Below are 17458 nucleotides of genomic sequence, written 5' to 3'. Positions count from 1 at the left end.
GAGGTGCATAAGCCCCATCAGTTCCTGCCATCTTTCAGCCCTGCCACCTCCCTGGTCACTCGGTGCTGCTCTGTTTAGCTGCCACGCGGCTTTGTGTGCGCCGTGGCTGAGCGGGTGCAGGGGTCAGGGGTGCATTTTGTTCAGACTTTCTACAGTCAGTGCCAGGACTGGTGCAATCAAGCTACAGGAGAGAGCAGATTCCGCAGGGCAGGAGGGCAAGGAGGTATGTGACGGGCAGGCCAGTGTGGGCACCCTCCAGCTGCTGTCCGGTGCTGTGTGGATGCCAGCTCCCCATGGGGAAAAGCAATCAGGCTGATGAGGGCCCCCGCAGAGGCTGGCACCAGGAGCCTCTCTGCAAGCTGCTGTGAGTGGGGGGGGGGTTCCACTCGCACCATGCTCCGGCTGCAGCGATGCCAGGACAGTCGCTGGACGCCCCCCAGGAGAGAAGGAGACAGGTCATGGTGGCTGGGGGATTGCAGCTCCTGACCCCAAAGGGAGGAGCTATGAGGAGTGTCCTGATAGGAGCCCCCAAGCCTTGCCTACACCTAGCACTGCCCCTGTACCCCTTCAGATGCCCCTGGGCACCTGGCACTGCTCCTATTAACCCCTGGGATGCCCCAGAGCCACTGGCACTGCCCTCATTAACCCTTAAGATGCTGCAAGACCACTAGCACTGCCCCTATGACCCCTTGAGATGTCCCTAGTGCCCTTGGCACTGCCCCTATTAACCCTTGAGATGCCCCAGGGCTACTCTCACTGCCTCTATAAACCACTAAGATGCCCGAGGGACACGTGCACTGCCTTTATTAACCCTTAAGATGCCATAGGGCCACTGGCACTGCCCCATAACCCCTTGAGATGCCCCCAGGGTCCCTGGCACTGCTCCTATGACCCCTTGAGATGCCCCCAGGGTCCCTCACATCTTAAAGGCCCCAGATAGGGGCTATTCCACAGCCCCTATTAACTCTTCAGTTGCCCCCGGGGCTCCTGGCACTGTCCCTCTATTCACCCTTGAGATACCCAGGGCCACTGGAATTGCCCCCATTAACCCTTAAGATGCTGCAGGACCACTGGCACTGCCCCTATGACCTCTTGAGATGCCCCCGGGATCTCTGGCACTGCCCCTATTAACCCCTGAGATGCCCCAGGGCTACCATCACTGCCCCTATGCCCCCCCCCCGAGTGCTGCCAAGGGCACTGGGGACATCTCAAGGGATCAGAGGGGTAGTTCTAGTGGTCCTGCAGCATCTTAAGGGTTAATAGAGGCAGTGCCAGTGGCTCTGGGGCATCCCAGGGGTTAAGTGCCTCTTAACCACTGGCCCTGTCCCACATTTGCTCCCCCCACAGCCGATCTGCCCCTATGAACCCCTGAGATGCCGCAGGACCACTGGCACCACCCTCCCCGGTTGAGGATTCCCACTCTTGGGTGAGGAGTCACGGCCCCTTTAAGAAACATCTGCAGTCGCTGAGGTCTGAATGAAAATGGGGATGGCCAATGGGAGGCGAGCGTGGCATTGAGGCCAGCCAATGGGAGCAGGGTGCAGAAGTCTCTTCCGTAGTGGGGGGGAGGGGTCTGCTCCAGCTGGGGTGAGTGTGGTGGGAGGGGGCTGCTGCCTGCAGGGGCAGGGGCAGGATCAGGACCAAGGCCAGGGGCAGGGAGTGCACGGGCATTTCAGGTGTGCCCCCTGTGCCAGCCCTGCTGCCCCGCCAGGCTGAGGCTGGCATGGAGGAGCTGGACGCGGTGCTAGCAGGGCGGGGATGGGACGTGCAGGAGAGGTACGACACCGCGCCGGAGTCGGCTCAGCCCGTGCGGCTGCGGAGGAACGCCTGCTACATCGTGCTGGCACTCCTCTTCAACGACCAGGTGAGGCGGCATCTGCAGGCGGGCAGGGGCAGAGGATGCACGCACTGCCGGCGCCCGGCGGGGTGAGCCCGCACGGAGCAGACGGCGCGGCGCTCCCATCTGCCCTCCTAGCGGGGGCTGGTGCAAATCCAGGCCCCAGGCCTGCCACGCGCTTGTCTTGTTGGCGTCTGAAAAGAAGCGAGACTGGAGATGAGAGACGTGGCAGCGGGCACCTCTGGGGCTGGGGAGCAGCTGTCCTCGAGCGCGCCGCGGGCAGGTGCCTCCAGGCGGGCAGGTGGGGTTGGCTGACTCAAGCTGCCCATTCAGGGCGGGGAGACGCTGATGCCTCCAATCGCCCTGGTCCCAATGTGCCTTGCCCACGACGTGATATTTTTCCTCCCTCCCAGGGCGAGGTGCTGATGATGCAGGAAGCCAAGGCCGAGTGCCACGGGACGTGGTACCTGCCCGCCGGGAGGATGGAGCCCAACGAGACCATTGTGGATGCCATGAGGAGGGAGGTGAAAGAGGAGACGGGGCTGGAGTGTGACCCCCTCACCTTGCTGGCAGTGGAGGAGAGGGGCCCTGCCTGGATCCGCTTTGTCTTCCTTGCTGAGCCGACCGGTGAGTCCCCTTTCCCCTTGCCCTGCAGCCAGTGGGATCGGGAGGGTCCCGGTACTGCGGCAGGTGGAGGTGGTCAAGAAGCTGCGAGCTGGCATAGCAGTGCCCGCAAGGCTGGAAGAGCCGGGGGAAGCAGGGAAGAAGGAGCCAAGGGCTTCTGAGCAGGGGAGGGCTCCGTCCAGGCTGTGGCCTTGGCCCTGGCATATGTAGCAGGGAGGATAGGGCTGTGTTAAAAGTGCACCCCCCGCCCAGCTGCACAGGGCCCCGCGCGCAGCACCGTCAGGGCCTCTTCCTATCCCCTCATCCAGGCGGGAGCCTGAAGACGCTGCAGGGAGCGGACGCGGAGTCTCTGCAAGCCCGGTGGTGGGACCGTGAGTCTCCCACCCTGCCCTTGCGTGCGCCTGACATCCTACCCCTTCTGGACCTGGCTGCGCGGTACCGAACCCGCCCATCCCATCCACCCACCTTGCCGGCGGAAATGCCCTGCACCCGGATCTGCCAACGGCTCCTGGTGGCCTTCACCAACAGCACCGGGGACTTGTGGGTGCTGATGAGCACAGCCGAGGCCCTGCACCTGCCGGTGATGGCTTGCGGCACGACCCCCTCCGAAATGCGCCGGGGCCTGCGGGTGTCAGCAGCCCGACTGCTACGCGAGTGCATATTGCTGGGCCCGGTGACAGTGGCAGCCCAGGGGCTCCTAGGCCTGCAGCACCTGGGCAAGGAGGCAGGGAAGGCTGACGGCGTCTGCTTCAACGTGCTGCTGACAGTGGGGCACGGCGACCAGAGTGCCCAGGGTACCCCACCAGAGCTGCGTGACCAGAGCTTCCAGTGGTGGCAGGTGACGGAGGGACCTCTCAGGAGCACGATTTTGCAGCGCCTCAGCTCTGTGGCTGTTGTTGCTCTCTGCAGCTGATGGCAAGGGTGAGCTGTGCTTGGGAAACCCTCCCAGCATGAGCCTCTGATCCTCAAATTGTTGCTGCTGGGGAGCTGGGGATCCCGGCTTGTGCAGCAATTTGGGGTCAGAGCCGGGATGGAGCGCAGGGGCTCCCGCTGCCCAGGCGGGAGGGTGAAGCCTGTTGGGAGGCCAGGGTGACTGGTGCCAGCAGAAAGCCCGGCAGAGCCTGGACTAAGGGCCCTGTGGTGGCCCCAGCTGTGAGGTGGGGGCTGACCCTGCCCCGCAGGGCTGAGCTGGTGTTTTGAACGCTGCCTTGCCCTTCTCCCCCAGGTTTGGCTGAAGCTCAGAGCCCGCAGCGTGCAGTGCCCACCTGGAAAGAAAGACATCTGGGCCACCGCAGCAGGGAGGATCCAGGGCTTTCCCGTGGGGCACGTCCTCGCCAGTCACCACCCGCAAAACCTTCCCTGCCCCATGCCACAAGGAGTGGGTGCTTCTCGTGTCTGGCCCAGAGGGAGCAGGGGCTGCCATTGGCCTGTGCCACCCCCGAGGGGCTGGACCTGACCAGGACCGTGCTGGGGGACCGTGTGCTTCTCTAGGCTGGCTCTGGGGTCTCAAGAGCTGCCCCAAGCATCCGTGTCTTGGCTAGAGTGTGCGAATAAAAAGGAGCACTTGGGAAAGTTTTAGAGGTTACTCTTACATGCTGGCTGGCTTGGGGACACCCTCCCCCCGAAAATGGTTTCTGGCTGGCTGGTTTCAGGGAAACCACGCTCTTCCCCACCCCAAGGCCTGGGGCTGGCTGGTGTGGGAGCCCAACACCCCCGCGACCTGGTGGCCAGCTGTCTTGGGCAGATTATGGTCGAGGTGCTGGCGTTGGAGGGGTTTTCTGGCACAAAATTGCATTGCGCAGGGCCAGTACCTGCCGTCAGCTCCTAGCAGCCTTCACCAATGGAGCTGGGGACTTTTAGGAGCTTGTGGTGGGGAATTCACCAGGAGGGTTTCAGCCCATTCCAATCCCAAGGCTTGTAGCTAGCTGACTGGCTGGGGGAGGGGAGGCAAATAGCCAGCTAGCTAACTTAGGGGGGTAACGAGTCCCCTGGCTGGGTGCCTGGCCTGCGGGGCAAACGGACCCCATCCCATGTCCTGTCTTGTTGCTGCCTGGGTGGCTGATTTGGTGCAGAATTATGGTCAGGGTGGTATCTGAGAGGTTTTCTGGCATCTAATTGCATTGGACTAACTCTCCGGGCTCTTGCGCACTGTTCAGGGCTTCCCAAGCTGGCTGGCTGGGGAACTATTGGGTTCTCAGGTGGATGGATAAGCTTGGTGTAGCATTACTTCCTTGCTGGCTGAATGGGGCCTCGGGCGGCTGTCAAAGCTGGTGTTTGCGGTTGGGGAAGAAGGAGCCCATGAGCAAGGATGCGTTGTGTTGCCCTTTGCTGGCTTGGGGGCTGCCTCGGTCTGGGATGTCTCCTTTGGGTTCAAGCAGAAGGTGGTCAGGGTGTGTTAAAGAGGTTTGGACTTATATCTTTTTCCCAACCCTGTCAATCATGGGACCGTATACCTGGTTGACTGGGGCAGGAGTATGGGGCTGTTGGACTAGCTTTTCCCTTTGGCTTTGAGAGAGGCTGATGAGGCTCTGCCTGCTTGCCAGCTGCTCTGATGATATTTGTGTTCCCCTAATGAATGGGGGTAGTTACTCGGAGAAGTGGGGAGAGCAGCCAGCTTGTGGGGCTACTACAAGCCGAGGGAAGGGCAAGTGAAATGGACTTTGTCCCTTTCATATATGTAACCCGGTGTCTGCAAGATAAAGGGTCTGGTGACCTGTGGGGAGTTATGGCAAGCCCTGGCAATGTAGTTTCAGAAACAGGCCAAGAAGCTGCGTGGGAGGGTTTAGATAGGAATGATCCTGCCTCAAGCGAGGAGCTGGATTTAATGGCCTCCAGGTGTCCGATTCAGCCACGCTTTCCTATGCCGGTCACGCTCCCTCGGCTCTGCCTTCCTCAACAAGCAGGGAGTTGAAGGCTGCTACCTGAAGCCAGGCAGCAACACAAGGTAGCTGTATGGGAGGTCAAGCACTAGTCCCTTGAGAGGCCTGCATGAGTCAGAGACCGTACTGGAATTGACTGGCCTGCCCTCCCTTCGTGTCCTGACTCCACATCCGCATAGGTCAACCTAAATTGCCCCATTAGTGCCACGCATGAATGGGAGAAGGACTACCTAGGGGGATGAGCGTGGTTCAGACGCTCGGTGTACGTGCTTGGCTGAGGGGCCAGTGGGGTGAAGCTACCAGCTCTTGGATTGCAAATGCATGCCTCTAAGTCTCTTCCTTCCCACATGTAATGGTACCACAGCATCATGGACACTCATGCATAGCAGAGCAGCTCCCCCGCTGCGATCTACTGAAAGTCAGCCCTTGACACAAGCTTTTGTCTCTGCTCCCCACTCCTTGCCCCTTGGGCACCAGGCAAGCCCCCATTCCTTCCTACGGCAGGTTCACCCTGGGTCTGTGCAGCAAAATGTCCAAGTCCTGCACAGGCACCAGGCCCTTCCCCTTGCATGCCTATGCGGGGTCAGCCTGGGGAAACGCTTCTAAGTGATGCGTGGGCACCGAGACCCCCGTCTTTCATTGCTGAGGGAGGACGACATGCGGTCTAGGGGGAGCTATTGATTCAGCCCTTTGTGGTCAAAGCGTTATGGGCCCGGCCCAGCCTAGAGCACCAGTGCTTAGGAGGGACTGAGTGACCCCTGCACTGCTGTGGCTGTCTGCACTTTCCTTCTCTCTTCATGGACACCCACATGCCCAGGGGCTGAGCTGAGCTGAGCACCCAAGGGAGCTCCCTGGTGCTGCCAACCAGAGCAGCCTGAATGCACCAGCCCCATCTGATCCCTGAAGTGAAGCCAAGCCAGCCCGGCTGCAAGAGCAGGTGAGAAGCCCGGGGGCAGCCTGTGCCTTGCTTGGATGTGTGGCGGGGTCCCTAAGGACAGCTGGCTTTTATTTCCTTTCATTGCATTGCTGTTTTTCCCGCAGCTGGTCCAGCAGGGCGCGGGGCGGCGGGCAGGGAAGGAGGGGGAGTTGGGATGGGTCCAGCCCCAGAGCAGTGCAGCTCCAGCTCCGATGGAGCAGGGCCTGGGTAAGAAGCTGCAGATGGCAAAACCGTGTGGGGCACAAGTGCAGCCCTCTTCACGGCAGGCTGGTGGGGCCTGGCTCCAGGGAGGCTCCCGAGAGCAGCGAGCAGGGGCTGGGAAGTACTCGGCTGTTTTCCTGCCAGGCCCTGGGCTGAGTGGGGCTGAGCTGGGCCCTGGGCAGCAGCCCCCAGCCCTACAGGGAGGCACCCTGGAGCCTGGCTGAAGATTGTCACGGGAGTATGAAGTGGCCGGGCACAACCTGGCAGCCCAGCAGTGAAAGGGGCCCCGGGACCCAACAGAGGAGGCAACCCCACGAACCCATGAAGGCCCATGGGGAAGTGTCACATGCGGGGGCTGGCAGCATGGGGCATCTAGGACACGGGGAAGCAAACACGAGGGCAGGTCGGGGCAGGCAGGAGAACCAGCACCAGACCACGGTCTCCCTCTACCAGTTGCCTGCCTTCCCTCCTCGGTTGGGGACACCACTCGGGTTGGTTCCTGGAGGTGACCACAGCAGCACGGTGTAAACACTGGGGGCAGTCCACAGATATTTTTCTTGTTTTGGCTTCTTTAGTCTTGGTACAATGGTGGTTTTAGCTGTGCAAGGGCAGGGAACAAAACCTTGGGCTTAGCACACGGGGAAATGCAATTTTTCAAATGACTTCTTTTGCAATCCTGGCTTCCCACTGGCATGGCAAGGCCTACACGTCTGTCAGGTCACCCTCAGGGTTTGTCAGGGGATAGCAAAGGACTCTCTGGCTCCTCCACCCCAGACACTTCCACTGTCCGTGGAAGACTGTATTTAAAGCAAGGTGTGGAGACATGCTTACGCTCAATGATGGCCTACGAGTCACTGTGACCGGGGGCAGGATGGAGGATGCAGCGAATGCCCGGCAGAGCTCGGTGACCCAGGGCTCTGGCCTGCAGCCGTCTTCCTGGGCATGAGCCTGGGCATGGGGGCAGGTTTTGTTCTGCTTTCCGATGTGGCGATGCTCTTGAGAGCAGACAGGCCTGCCAGTTTGCAATGGCAGGACCTTGCCACGGCAGTGGCTGCTGGTCCACACGCAGGTGTCGGCTTCAGGAAGCACCCGTCGGTGGCCGTAGGAGTTTCTGGGGCAGAGGTGCTCAGCTTCCGTCGCTGCCCCTGAGGCCTGGTTGGGAACACGCCTGGCAGGGGTGCATGTGGGGGGTGACCTGGGGGCCTGATGTGGCCTGGCACCAGGGTGCAAGTCCCGGCCCCTCCCAGCTGTGCTCTGCACATCTGCCTCCTAGACAGCTCCCCAGGGCCCAGAAAAGCCCCAAGGGAGAGGCGGGAAAACCCCTGCTCAGTGCTGCCCCCAGGTGGCTGAACTGGGACACTGCAGCCAGGAGGTGCCCGGTGCTGCCCCCCTGTGGCTGAACTTGCAATTAGCTGCTGAATCAGCCGGGACTCAACCCATTGACCTTCCCAAGATGGCCGCCGCTAGGAGTCCAGTGGCAGGGTGCTGTCCCGCCCCTGGTGGCTACGCCATTGGCCCCTGAGACTTAAAGGTACCCGCTGACTGGCTCTCCGAGAAGGGCCCGACTCGAGTGGCGGAAGTTCCCGCACACAGCCCTTCCCAGCATGGCCGCCGCCGAGCGCCCAATGGCGGGCGTCGACCCGCCCCCTTAGGCCCTGCCCCTGCGCGCTCATTGGTTTTCGCCGCGCAGCGGCGCCCAGCGATTGGCTGGACGGGGGGAGGAGTGTGGCGGAAGCCGGGCGGGGCGGGCGAGGCTGGAGCGGGCATGGCCGCCGGGGCCGGGCTGGGCCCCGCGCTGCGGGCGGTTACCGAGCGCCTGCAACAGGCCGTGGCAAGGCGGTCACAGGTGTGCGCGGGGCCGGAGGCCATGGCCATGACCAGGGAGTCGGGGTATGACCATGGGGGGTGGGTTGACCATGACCACGGGGGGCCCCGTGACCATGACCACGACCATGACCTCCCCCGCAGGGCCTCCCCGCCGTGCAGCCGCGCCTCGTGGCCGTCAGCAAGACCAAGCCGGCGGAGATGGTGATCGAGGCCTACAACCACGGCCAGCGCAGCTTCGGGGAGAACTACGTGAGCGCCCCCTGCCCCGGCGGGCCCCTCCCCGGGCCGGCGCCGGGGCCACCAGCTCCGGGAGCCGTTTGCTCGTGGATGAGCTGGCCGCGGGCTGGGAGCTGGGGGGACCGGGAGCTCCATGGGCCTTGGGGCAAGGGCCCCAGAGCCCCCCGTCCGCGGGTGGCTTGTGTGAGCTGGGCACGGCCCCCCCGGTGCAGGGCGCAGGAGGGGGTGCATGAGCGTGACCCCGGGGACGCTGGTTGTGGGGGGGAGCGGGAGCCAGGCCCTGGTGCCGCTCTCACGAGTGGCTGACTTGTCTTCCCTCAGGTGCAAGAGCTGCTGGAGAAGGCCTCCGACTCCAGGGTAAGTGCTGGCTTCTCCCTCCCTGTTTCTGTACCTTGCCCTGCTCTGACAGCCGGTCAGCAGGCTGCTCACTGAACGCGGGTCTTCAGTGGAGGAGTGATTCGTGCTGGAACGAACGTCTTTTTGCAGACGCAAGCTGAGGTCGCCCCTAGGTTATCCCTGCTGCTTCTGCCTTCGGCAGGCCCTATTAGCGGTTCGGCATCAAAGCCAGTAGGGGAATGGGAGCGCAAATGGTCCCTACAACAGGAGACGCAAGTCTCGGTGCGTGAGGGAGGAGGGTGAGCGTCTGCTCTGGGCCTTTACAATCCCGTGTTTGTAACACGTCTTCTCTCCTGAGCCCCATTGCAGCGTTCCCCTCGCTCTGTCCATCCCGCCCCCCAAGAAGTGCCGAGTAGGAACGAAATTGGCTACGCGGCAGATACCTTCCTGCCATCCTATGTGGCTCAAACGGTGGGCTTAAGGGAATTGGCTTTTTTTCTTAGACAAACCAAGCGGCAACTGCTTCCTGGGTGGGGAGGAGACTGTCGTCGTTCTCGGCTAACTCTTCCTCTCTGTTCTCAGATTCTGTCCTTGTGTCCAGAGATTAAATGGCATTTTATAGGGCACCTGCAGAAACAGAACGTCAACAAATTGATTGGTAAGCTTCATGTATATGGGCTTCAGAGCACAAGGGTTTCCAGTGTTAAAACAAGTGCAGCGGGTGCTATGAACCTGTTAGTACTGTTAAGAGAATACAGCCGGCCCTGGGGAAAGGGGACTCAGCAAAACGCTTCTGGCAGTATGGGGCATCTGCAGCTTTAGGGCTGTGCATGACATTGAAATCTTGCTTTTTTCCCCCCCTCTCCCTGCACTTTGGCAACTTGCATTTCTGCTCCACTGGGGCAGTTCATTGTAATGAAGCAGCAGCCACTTGGCTTTTGCAGGGCATCCCATTCTCAACATACTGTACAATGCCAGCCACTCCTCAGAGCCCTATTTAATGGGGAGCACACTGAGGTTAGGAGGCTGTAACCTGCCAGAACCACGGTTGGGATGTGGAAGAGGTCTCCTGTGAGCTCACCAGCTAGTGCCAGATGGGAAGGGCATGTCCAGGCACAGTTGTTACGTGCTTGTGCCAAAAGAAGTGTCCTTATTGCCTTCTCTCCTCAGCTGTCCCCAACCTGTTCATGCTGGAAACGGTCGACTCGATGAAACTAGCAGACAGAGTGAACAACTCGTGGCAGAAGAAAGGGTTTGCACACAGGCTAAAAGTCATGGTGCAAGTTAACACCAGTGGAGAAGACAGTAAGTGCCTGGACACTGGGTCTGACTGATGGGGTTAGGGTGATGTGGGGCTGAATGCTTAGCCTGGGATAGATTGGCTTGTGTGTTTAAGGAGACCCTCTAATATAGAGTTGAAATTCAGCTTTGTCCTGGTGTTTTGAAAGCAAGGCAGGAATGTGTCTTGCCAATCTGAATAGCCCAGTTACAGCTATGTTAATGATAATTCAGGGGCTGAGTTAAATGCTTGAGGAGGAACAGGGGTTTGGCTTTGTGTGCTGGCTTCACATCAGTTTATTCTGTTTCTGGGGTTGTCCTGGCTCCAGCCATCCAAGAAACAAGGTACTTTGTTTCGAGCACCATCAAAGCCTGTGAAGCCACAAAGGCAGCTGAGTTGGCCCAGTCGAAATAGAGCCATTGTCTAGAGCAGGGGAGGGCAATTATGTTGGGTAGAAGGCAGCTTACTGAGTTTTGGCGAGTCATCGAGGGCTGCATGACAGGCAGCCCAGGGCAGATTAATTCATTTTCTAAATTTTTTAGGGGCCCCGTGGGCCGAATAAAATGGCCTGGCGGGTTGCATCCAGCCCCCGTGCCGCATCTTGCGCACCCCTGGTCTAGAGAGACGGGAACATATGTTGGGTCATGTCTTCACTTAAAAGTGTTGTCAGTGCCAGTGTGGCACTTGGGATGTAGATGCTTCCTTGCCCAACACGCAGGGCAGAAAAGCCCTGGCTGTCACTGGTATAACCTGTCCTATCCATTTTGGTACAAGTTTGAGTTGGCCCCTTGGGAGCTTTGCAATTATAGTAACACTGGCAAAACTGCAGTGTGAATATCTATCTAGTTAGTTTTTCTGCTGGCTTCTGTAATTCCAGATAGACTAAGTTAAGCAGAAATGTTACCATTTTCAAACTCATTTTTCTTTAAACATAAGCAGGTCTTGTGATGTGGACCTTCTAGGCACTGCTTCATTAGCTGGGGGGAGCAGCAGGGGCTGTCTGGCCTAAGTGCCTTGTGCCAAGGGAGAGACTCAAGTGACCTGGTGCTCTGAACATGCCAGAGTGCTTGGCTTGTGGCTACCCAGCCACCTCATGTTCCACAGCAGTTGTACAGCCATCGAGCTATATGTCATATAGTCTGACATATGGCTGCAGGCCTATGAAATCTTAGGGAGGTCAGAGAAGGGGCTGAGCTGAAACAAAAGGAGAAGCCTTCTCTGTGGCCCGGATAAGGGCAATGTCTATAGCCGAAGCCAGCCGCGTGTGTGTGCGCCATTTCATTCTTGGGTGTGTACCTTCTTTCTAAGGTAAGCATGGCCTTCCACCTGGAGAGACTGTGCCAACTGTGGAGCATGTCATCAAGAAGTGCCCAGGCCTTGAATTCGTGGGTCTGATGACAATTGGCAGCATTGGGCATGACCTCAACAAGGGACCCAATCCGGACTTCCAGGTGTGGCTTACTGTGAGCAGTCCTATGGCCAGTTCTCAGATTCACTGGAAGTCTGGCAGGCACCACTGACTGGGGCAGGGATTTGGCCCTTGATGCACTGATCCAAGCTATTGCTTGTAAGAAATAGAGGTAAATATGTGCAATCTGTTTTAAAGCGGCCAAGGGAAACTTCAACTTTTAAGAATCAAACTGCTTGGGGTTACTGTGTCTTCAGAGTGCATGGTGCATGGTTGCTGTTGCCTCTGTGATGGGTAAAGGATATTCTTCCCATTCTATAAAGCAAGGGACCTAGAGGTGCTTAGAGCGCCTGAGGGCACTGGTATCTGCAGAGTTTGGCATAAGAGTTTAGAGGTTTCTCTCTCCCAGTCTGGTGTTGCCTGGCCTTGTGATGTCACTTTGCAGCAAATGTTTGCAGTCAAGGTACACAGCCTGGGCTCAGTCTTTGGGAATGCTGGTACGCTATCCTAGAGGTGCAAATGTTTTAGGCTTTTAGTGACAATTATAGGTGTCTGATTCACTAGTACAGAGGGCTTGTAAGTCACACCTTGTCACGGGGCTTCTCTGTGATCCCTCCTGTCTTCTGGAGTTTGTAGCTAAGAAATACACAGCAACCCATCTGGCCAAGCCTGATGCGGTTCTGCCTCCTGGTGACCTTCCAGCCACGGCTTTCCTTTGCCTGAGGCTTGGTTAGTATAAGGCTGCCAACCCCTTCTTTGACCCAGCTGGCCTGTCAGACTAATGTGACTCTCATTTGAAAGGATATATAGCCTTGTGAATCTGTGCATTGTCTGTAGTGTGTCTTGTAGAAGAAGGCAGATGTAACCCCCCCCCCCGAAACCATTAGGTAAGTTAGAACAAACAAAAGCCCTTGAGCAAGGACCATGCAAGGAAGGAAGGAAAACTGTGGAAGGAGACTTCAGAGAGGCAAAAAGAGAGGGTTCCATGAAAACGGGTCAGCACAGCTATCGTGCAGCCTCCAATCTGCCCCTCTTGCCTTTCTTCTGCCAGGTGCTGCTGTCGTTGCGACAGGAAGTGTGTGAGAAGCTAAATATCTCCATTGACAAAGTTGAGCTGAGCATGGGAATGTCCACAGATTTCCAGCATGCGGTAAGTCTGGGGTCTTCTAGCCTCATCAGATCTACGGTGGCATTCATCCCAGGCACACTGCCCTCCTGTCACCTGTCTGTGAGGGGGATGGCGATCAAGCAGCCGGGCTTTGTACACCTGTACCGTAGTCCTGTATTGAGATTTGCCCCTAAATTGACCGTATGGTTGCTTTAATGTCTCATCTTGCTACCTTGTTTGCCACAGCTGGTACAAAACCAAGGATTGCATTAGGGCTTCTGAGTCCTGGATCTGTAAAGGACACAGCTGCTATCTGTTTAGGGTATGTTTATAGCTACTAGCATTACAGTCTGAATATCAGACACCTAAAAGCAGCTACCTCGCCTGTCCCAGTGGTGGGCACCTTCATGCTGAGTATTGCTGTAGTAAAAGATCAGAGGGGTTCTTGAAAAAATCCAGTGGGGGTGAGCAGGTGTATGGGGAAGAACGTTTTTCATAGCCCATACCTGAGCTGCGTTACTGACTATGCTAACAGCCGTGGGAGGGGCAGTGTTGCACTGAATGGTGTCTGAGGACTGTGTTCTTCCCTCTCCTCAATACAGATTGAGGTTGGATCTACCAATGTCCGGATTGGAAGCACAATTTTTGGGGAGCGAGACTACTCCAAGAAACCAGCCAAGGACTCAACCCTTGCTGAAGCTAAAAATAAAATGGAGACCTTGGCTGTGCAGGATCATTAAGTGGAAAGAAACAATGATCTTGAGCAGTGGACAGTTCCTGGGACACTTAACTATGCACTTTGACCTCCCTCTGTGTTGACAGCTTGTCATGCTGGTGAGAGATCCCTGGTAATAGAACAGAGGTCGTACAGGCCTCCTAATTGTAACAATTTATTGTGTCTTCAGTAGAAACTGGATTTTTACCAGCAAGTAACCAGAAAATTTGTGATTGCGAAGTGACTTTAGTATCGTAGCTACTTCAGGCTCATTAACAACACTGACTTCTGAATATATCAGATAAGCTGCTGATTCACAGCAGTGAGGTATAATCAGCAAGGCACATCTCCTGCGGAATTTGTGATTTTTTTTCTGTTTCTAATATCGGGAGTGGTTCACCACACTGACCACTGTTTGCTTTTGGCAAGCATTTAACTTTGTCAGAGGCCTCTCTAAATATGTCTTCACCTTGGGTAAGAAGTTACGCAGCTCCGTAGCTGCTACATACGTAGATTGAACCTACTTTGTGGAGACATCCCTGACACTAGCAGTAGTGAGTGAGGCTGAAAGTACATCCCCTCTGATTAGAGGGGGTGTAATGAATGGCTGAGGATGGTTAAGGAGCACAGGTGCTAGTATACATTAATAGCACGAGGGTTTTGACACACAGATGGAAAGGATGAGCCTCTTGTCTAGCGGGGAAGATGGCGTTTGTCCTCCCTTGGTTGACACTTGCTAATTTTGGTCCTTGGTGACACACCTCTGTCTTTCAGGATGCTTTCAAGCCTTTGCTTCTTTCCCCCAGTGCAGTGTTTATTGTGAGTTACTTGCAAGCTGCCCAGTAATTCTTGGTTAGAGCAGGGGCCCCACCCTGCCTTCAACTTGCCCTGTGACCCTGGGCAAATGTTCTAACCGGTGGTGCCTCAGTTGTCCCATCTGTAAAATGAGGGTATTGCTGACCTACCTCACATGGAGGGGACTGTGAGGCTTGTTTGTGAAGTCCTGGAAGCCCTCAGAAGAAAGTGGGTGCAGGGATTGCAGTCTTTTCCCGTTGTATCCAGACACTACTACATGCAACACTTTTATTTTATTTTTTTTATTCTCACTGATACCAGCACCTAATTGTTTTTAAATTGGCCCTGGGCTCTGCTACTTCTGAAATGGCGGAGGAGGCAGCTTTCCCTTCAAAGCAGCTGTTTCCTTGAGGCTTGAATACAAATGGATGTCCCACGTTCAGCACACTTGCACTGACAGAGTTTACAGCAGTTCTGTTTTTTAACTCGCAGTCCAACAGTCTACTTCAGGTCCTTGTCTGCAGCTAGGATGAGGAGACGCCAGTCGCCAGTATAAATATGCTTCTGCTCTCCAGGCTTCTGTCTGCGTGCGCATGTCTGGTTCAGTCTAGCCATGGGTTTTGTCTTCTGAATGTAACTGAAAAAAGCAAGCTCTTTAAACCAACTTATCATGCTACCTAGTTTTTAAAACGAAGCGTGATCTGAGCCGCTGTAGTCAGAGCTGCGTAGTATGGTGTTTCATAGTACGTTAATAAGTGGTGAATTTGAATGCCATCTGTGCCAACTCCAGAGCTCTATTAAAGATGTTATTTTTATGTTACGGTGTTGTGAATGATTGAGGGAGTGAGACACAGTTCTGGTTTGTTTTGGGAGGGGGTGGTTTGAAAGGCAGCTGAAGCCAAATGGATTCAGGGGGCTTCTTGACTGGAGGGGAAATAAATGAGGACTGGCGCTGTAGAAAATGGAAACCAACAAGGCAATTTTCCGGCAAGGCCTCTGGATGGCAGTGTCCCCCAGTCCTGGAGAGCTCCACTAGCCAATATTGGCTCTGGGAGACTGATCCATAATTACTGTCAGACAAATAATTGGCTTTAATTCTAGGTCTGTGGCCACACAGAACAATTAGCTTTATGTCAGGCAAAACATTTTGATGTAAAAACAAAGGGTTTTGAAATGCCTAAAACAAGATGTCTCGGGAAGCTTTTGTTGGGTGTTTTTAAATGAAACACTCATCCCTTATTTGCAATGGGTTCTTAATGTTTTCCCCTCTTTGCCTAAATGCGACCCAGACTTGCTAATAGTTGCTGTTATTCTAAAATAGCTTTCCATGGCAAAGCAACAGGTTGGTTTTTTTCTTCCAGCCAATGCTTCTTTTTTTATCATGCAGCTGAAATATAATTGTGGCCGCGCAGGTATATGGAAGGAAGTAACCCTCCAGCGGAAAGACCCTCTTTATGCAACAGAGCTTAAGCAAAAGCAAGGGAAACCAAGGGCATGGTAGAGCATTAATGAGTGCCCTGGCTACATGTGGTGTAGAGGAAGCATGGCTGTGGCTACCGATGGTCAAGTGAGCCAGCGCAAGTAGCTATGAAGTGATTTCCTGCCCCGGCCTGTTCACCCTTTTCTACTCTGATCCCTGTGACAATGACAGATGTGGCTCGTTTGCACAGTTCATGCACAAAAATGAGCTGTTGTCTTGGGTCTGCTGTGCAGCACCAGGGAATGGGAGTGTAGTATGAGGGGGCTCAGAAAAGTTTTCGCTCTTCATACCTCAGGTTCCCATAACCCAGTTGCCTACTACGCCTGCCTTCCGTTTCTCTCTAGCATTCTGCACTTATTCCCTGAATGCTTGCAAGGCTTAGAGGCAACGGATGACAGAGTCGGGAAGGTCAGGACACGCTCACAAAACAGCAGGGCAGGGAAGGGGCCGCTTTGTGTGTTAGCATGTGCAGGGCTTTGAGTTCTGGAGAGTCTGGAGTTTGTAGGACTGGCTGGTGGCAGAGCTGCGGGTGGGTCTCATAGTTGGTCCAGTGGATGTGCAGCTCCTTTTCCAGTCGCTGATCTCAGTGTAGCATTGAGGGTAGCCTAGATGGAGGAACTTGGACAGCATGAGCAGAAGTTAAGGGCCAGCATGAGAAAACCCTATAGGGGAAGTATTTTGCTGTGCTTCTATTTCCTAGCCGTGCACCCTTGCATTAGCTTTGCCCTGATGTACTTTTTCTCGTGTGTGTGTGAACTTTGCACTGGTGTAATGTGTTCTTGACCGTCATAGAGACTTCTGTGCCTCCCAAGTACAGCAGGTAGGACCACTGTGATCCTCTTGCCCCCTCTGTGCCTTGATGTAGACAGCAGTTTTCTCTCAAGCGGGTGTTTTAGTCCCTTGAGCCCTGTCAGTAAAAGTGCCAAGCCTAGGGAAGCGTTGGTGATGTTAGACACCTGTCTGCAGTGAACTGGGCTGGGACCCACCCACTCCTTTTGCATAGGTCACCCAACAGATGGGAATTTCTGGACACTCGAGTGGAGCCAGCAACCTGGAGATGAAAAGCTGCCTTTCCTGGTAATGAACCCCCAGGCCCTTCACGCTCACACCCAACACAAGCTTTATTTACACCTTTTAAAACAAAAGCACTTGGCCTGTTTGCTGAAGCAGCAGTATTCTCCTTCCCTGCTCCTTGAGTCAGTGTTACTGTCAATATTTGCCTTGCAAGAACAAACTCATCCCAGTGCACTGAGGTTTAGGCTTGAAGCAAGGTGCATTATTTATCTGAGGTATCCACGTTGTAGTTGTGTTGGTCTAGCAGCAAAAGGAATCAGAACTTGTGGTAGAGGTGATATCTTTTATTAGACCAAATTTTTTTGCAAAAATATAGTTGGTCTAATAAAAGCTATCACCTCTGCCGTGACTTCTGATTCCTTTTACCTATCCCGGGCGGTGGGCGGAAACTCCTAGCTTAACAGGAAAGCACAGGCCATTTCGTGGTTTTTCTCTGTGATGGTCCTCCTTCATTTCCAAGGTATCTCCAGCTTGTGCATCAGTCTTGGATCCTGTTAGAATTAGCCGTGCAACATCGAAGAATACCTCCAGCTCTTGAGAGAGCTGGGCTGTGCCCCTGGTCAGCCTTGCTGTACAAACTGACCCTCTTCCTGCTTTCCAGAGTAGCCTGTGAGCGTAGTGCAGCAGCAGGATGTAGACTGGGGGTGCGCAAAATAAGGCCCACCAGGCCATTCTATCCGGCCCGCAGGGCCCCTAAAAAAATTAGAAAATTTAAAATTTA

The 17458-nt window shown here is 55.6% G+C and overlaps 2 protein-coding genes across 4 annotated transcripts; both read left to right on the top strand.

Moving 5' to 3' along the window:
• The first annotated feature begins 1583 nt into the window (after positions 1–1583).
• NUDT18 (nudix hydrolase 18) lies at positions 1584–4033 on the top strand. Of its 2 annotated transcripts, none has more exons than XM_090056291.1 (4): positions 1584–1864; positions 2251–2464; positions 2770–3299; positions 3687–4033. In XM_090056291.1, the coding sequence occupies exons 1-4, from the start codon at positions 1724–1726 to the stop codon at positions 3915–3917; spliced, it is 1116 nt and encodes a 371-aa protein (XP_089912417.1). In that variant the 5' UTR covers positions 1584–1723; the 3' UTR covers positions 3918–4033. The 2 variants fall into 2 exon arrangements, with proteins under 2 accessions (XP_089912417.1, XP_089912418.1); XM_090056292.1 differs by having other exon boundaries at positions 1585–1864; positions 2770–3382; positions 3687–3825.
• A 4153-nt stretch (positions 4034–8186) lies between these two features.
• PLPBP (pyridoxal phosphate binding protein) lies at positions 8187–15003 on the top strand. 2 transcript variants are annotated; one of them, XM_090053034.1, is made up of 8 exons: positions 8187–8324; positions 8447–8554; positions 8864–8899; positions 9461–9536; positions 10049–10183; positions 11466–11608; positions 12617–12715; positions 13276–15003. In XM_090053034.1, exons 1-8 carry the CDS (start codon positions 8244–8246, stop codon positions 13411–13413), a joined length of 816 nt encoding a protein of 271 aa, XP_089909160.1. In that variant the 5' UTR covers positions 8187–8243; the 3' UTR covers positions 13414–15003. The 2 variants fall into 2 exon arrangements, with proteins under 2 accessions (XP_089909160.1, XP_089909161.1); XM_090053035.1 differs by having other exon boundaries at positions 8237–8368.
• The last annotated feature ends 2455 nt before the right edge of the window (positions 15004–17458 follow it).

Source organism: Crocodylus siamensis, chromosome 6 (assembly GCF_052110815.1).
Source record: "Crocodylus siamensis isolate JL-2025a chromosome 6, ASM5211081v1, whole genome shotgun sequence".
Classification (NCBI taxonomy): domain Eukaryota; kingdom Metazoa; phylum Chordata; order Crocodylia; family Crocodylidae; genus Crocodylus; species Crocodylus siamensis.
Note: the sequence above shows the minus strand (reverse complement) of the source record. Positions and strands in the feature narration are given on the sequence as shown.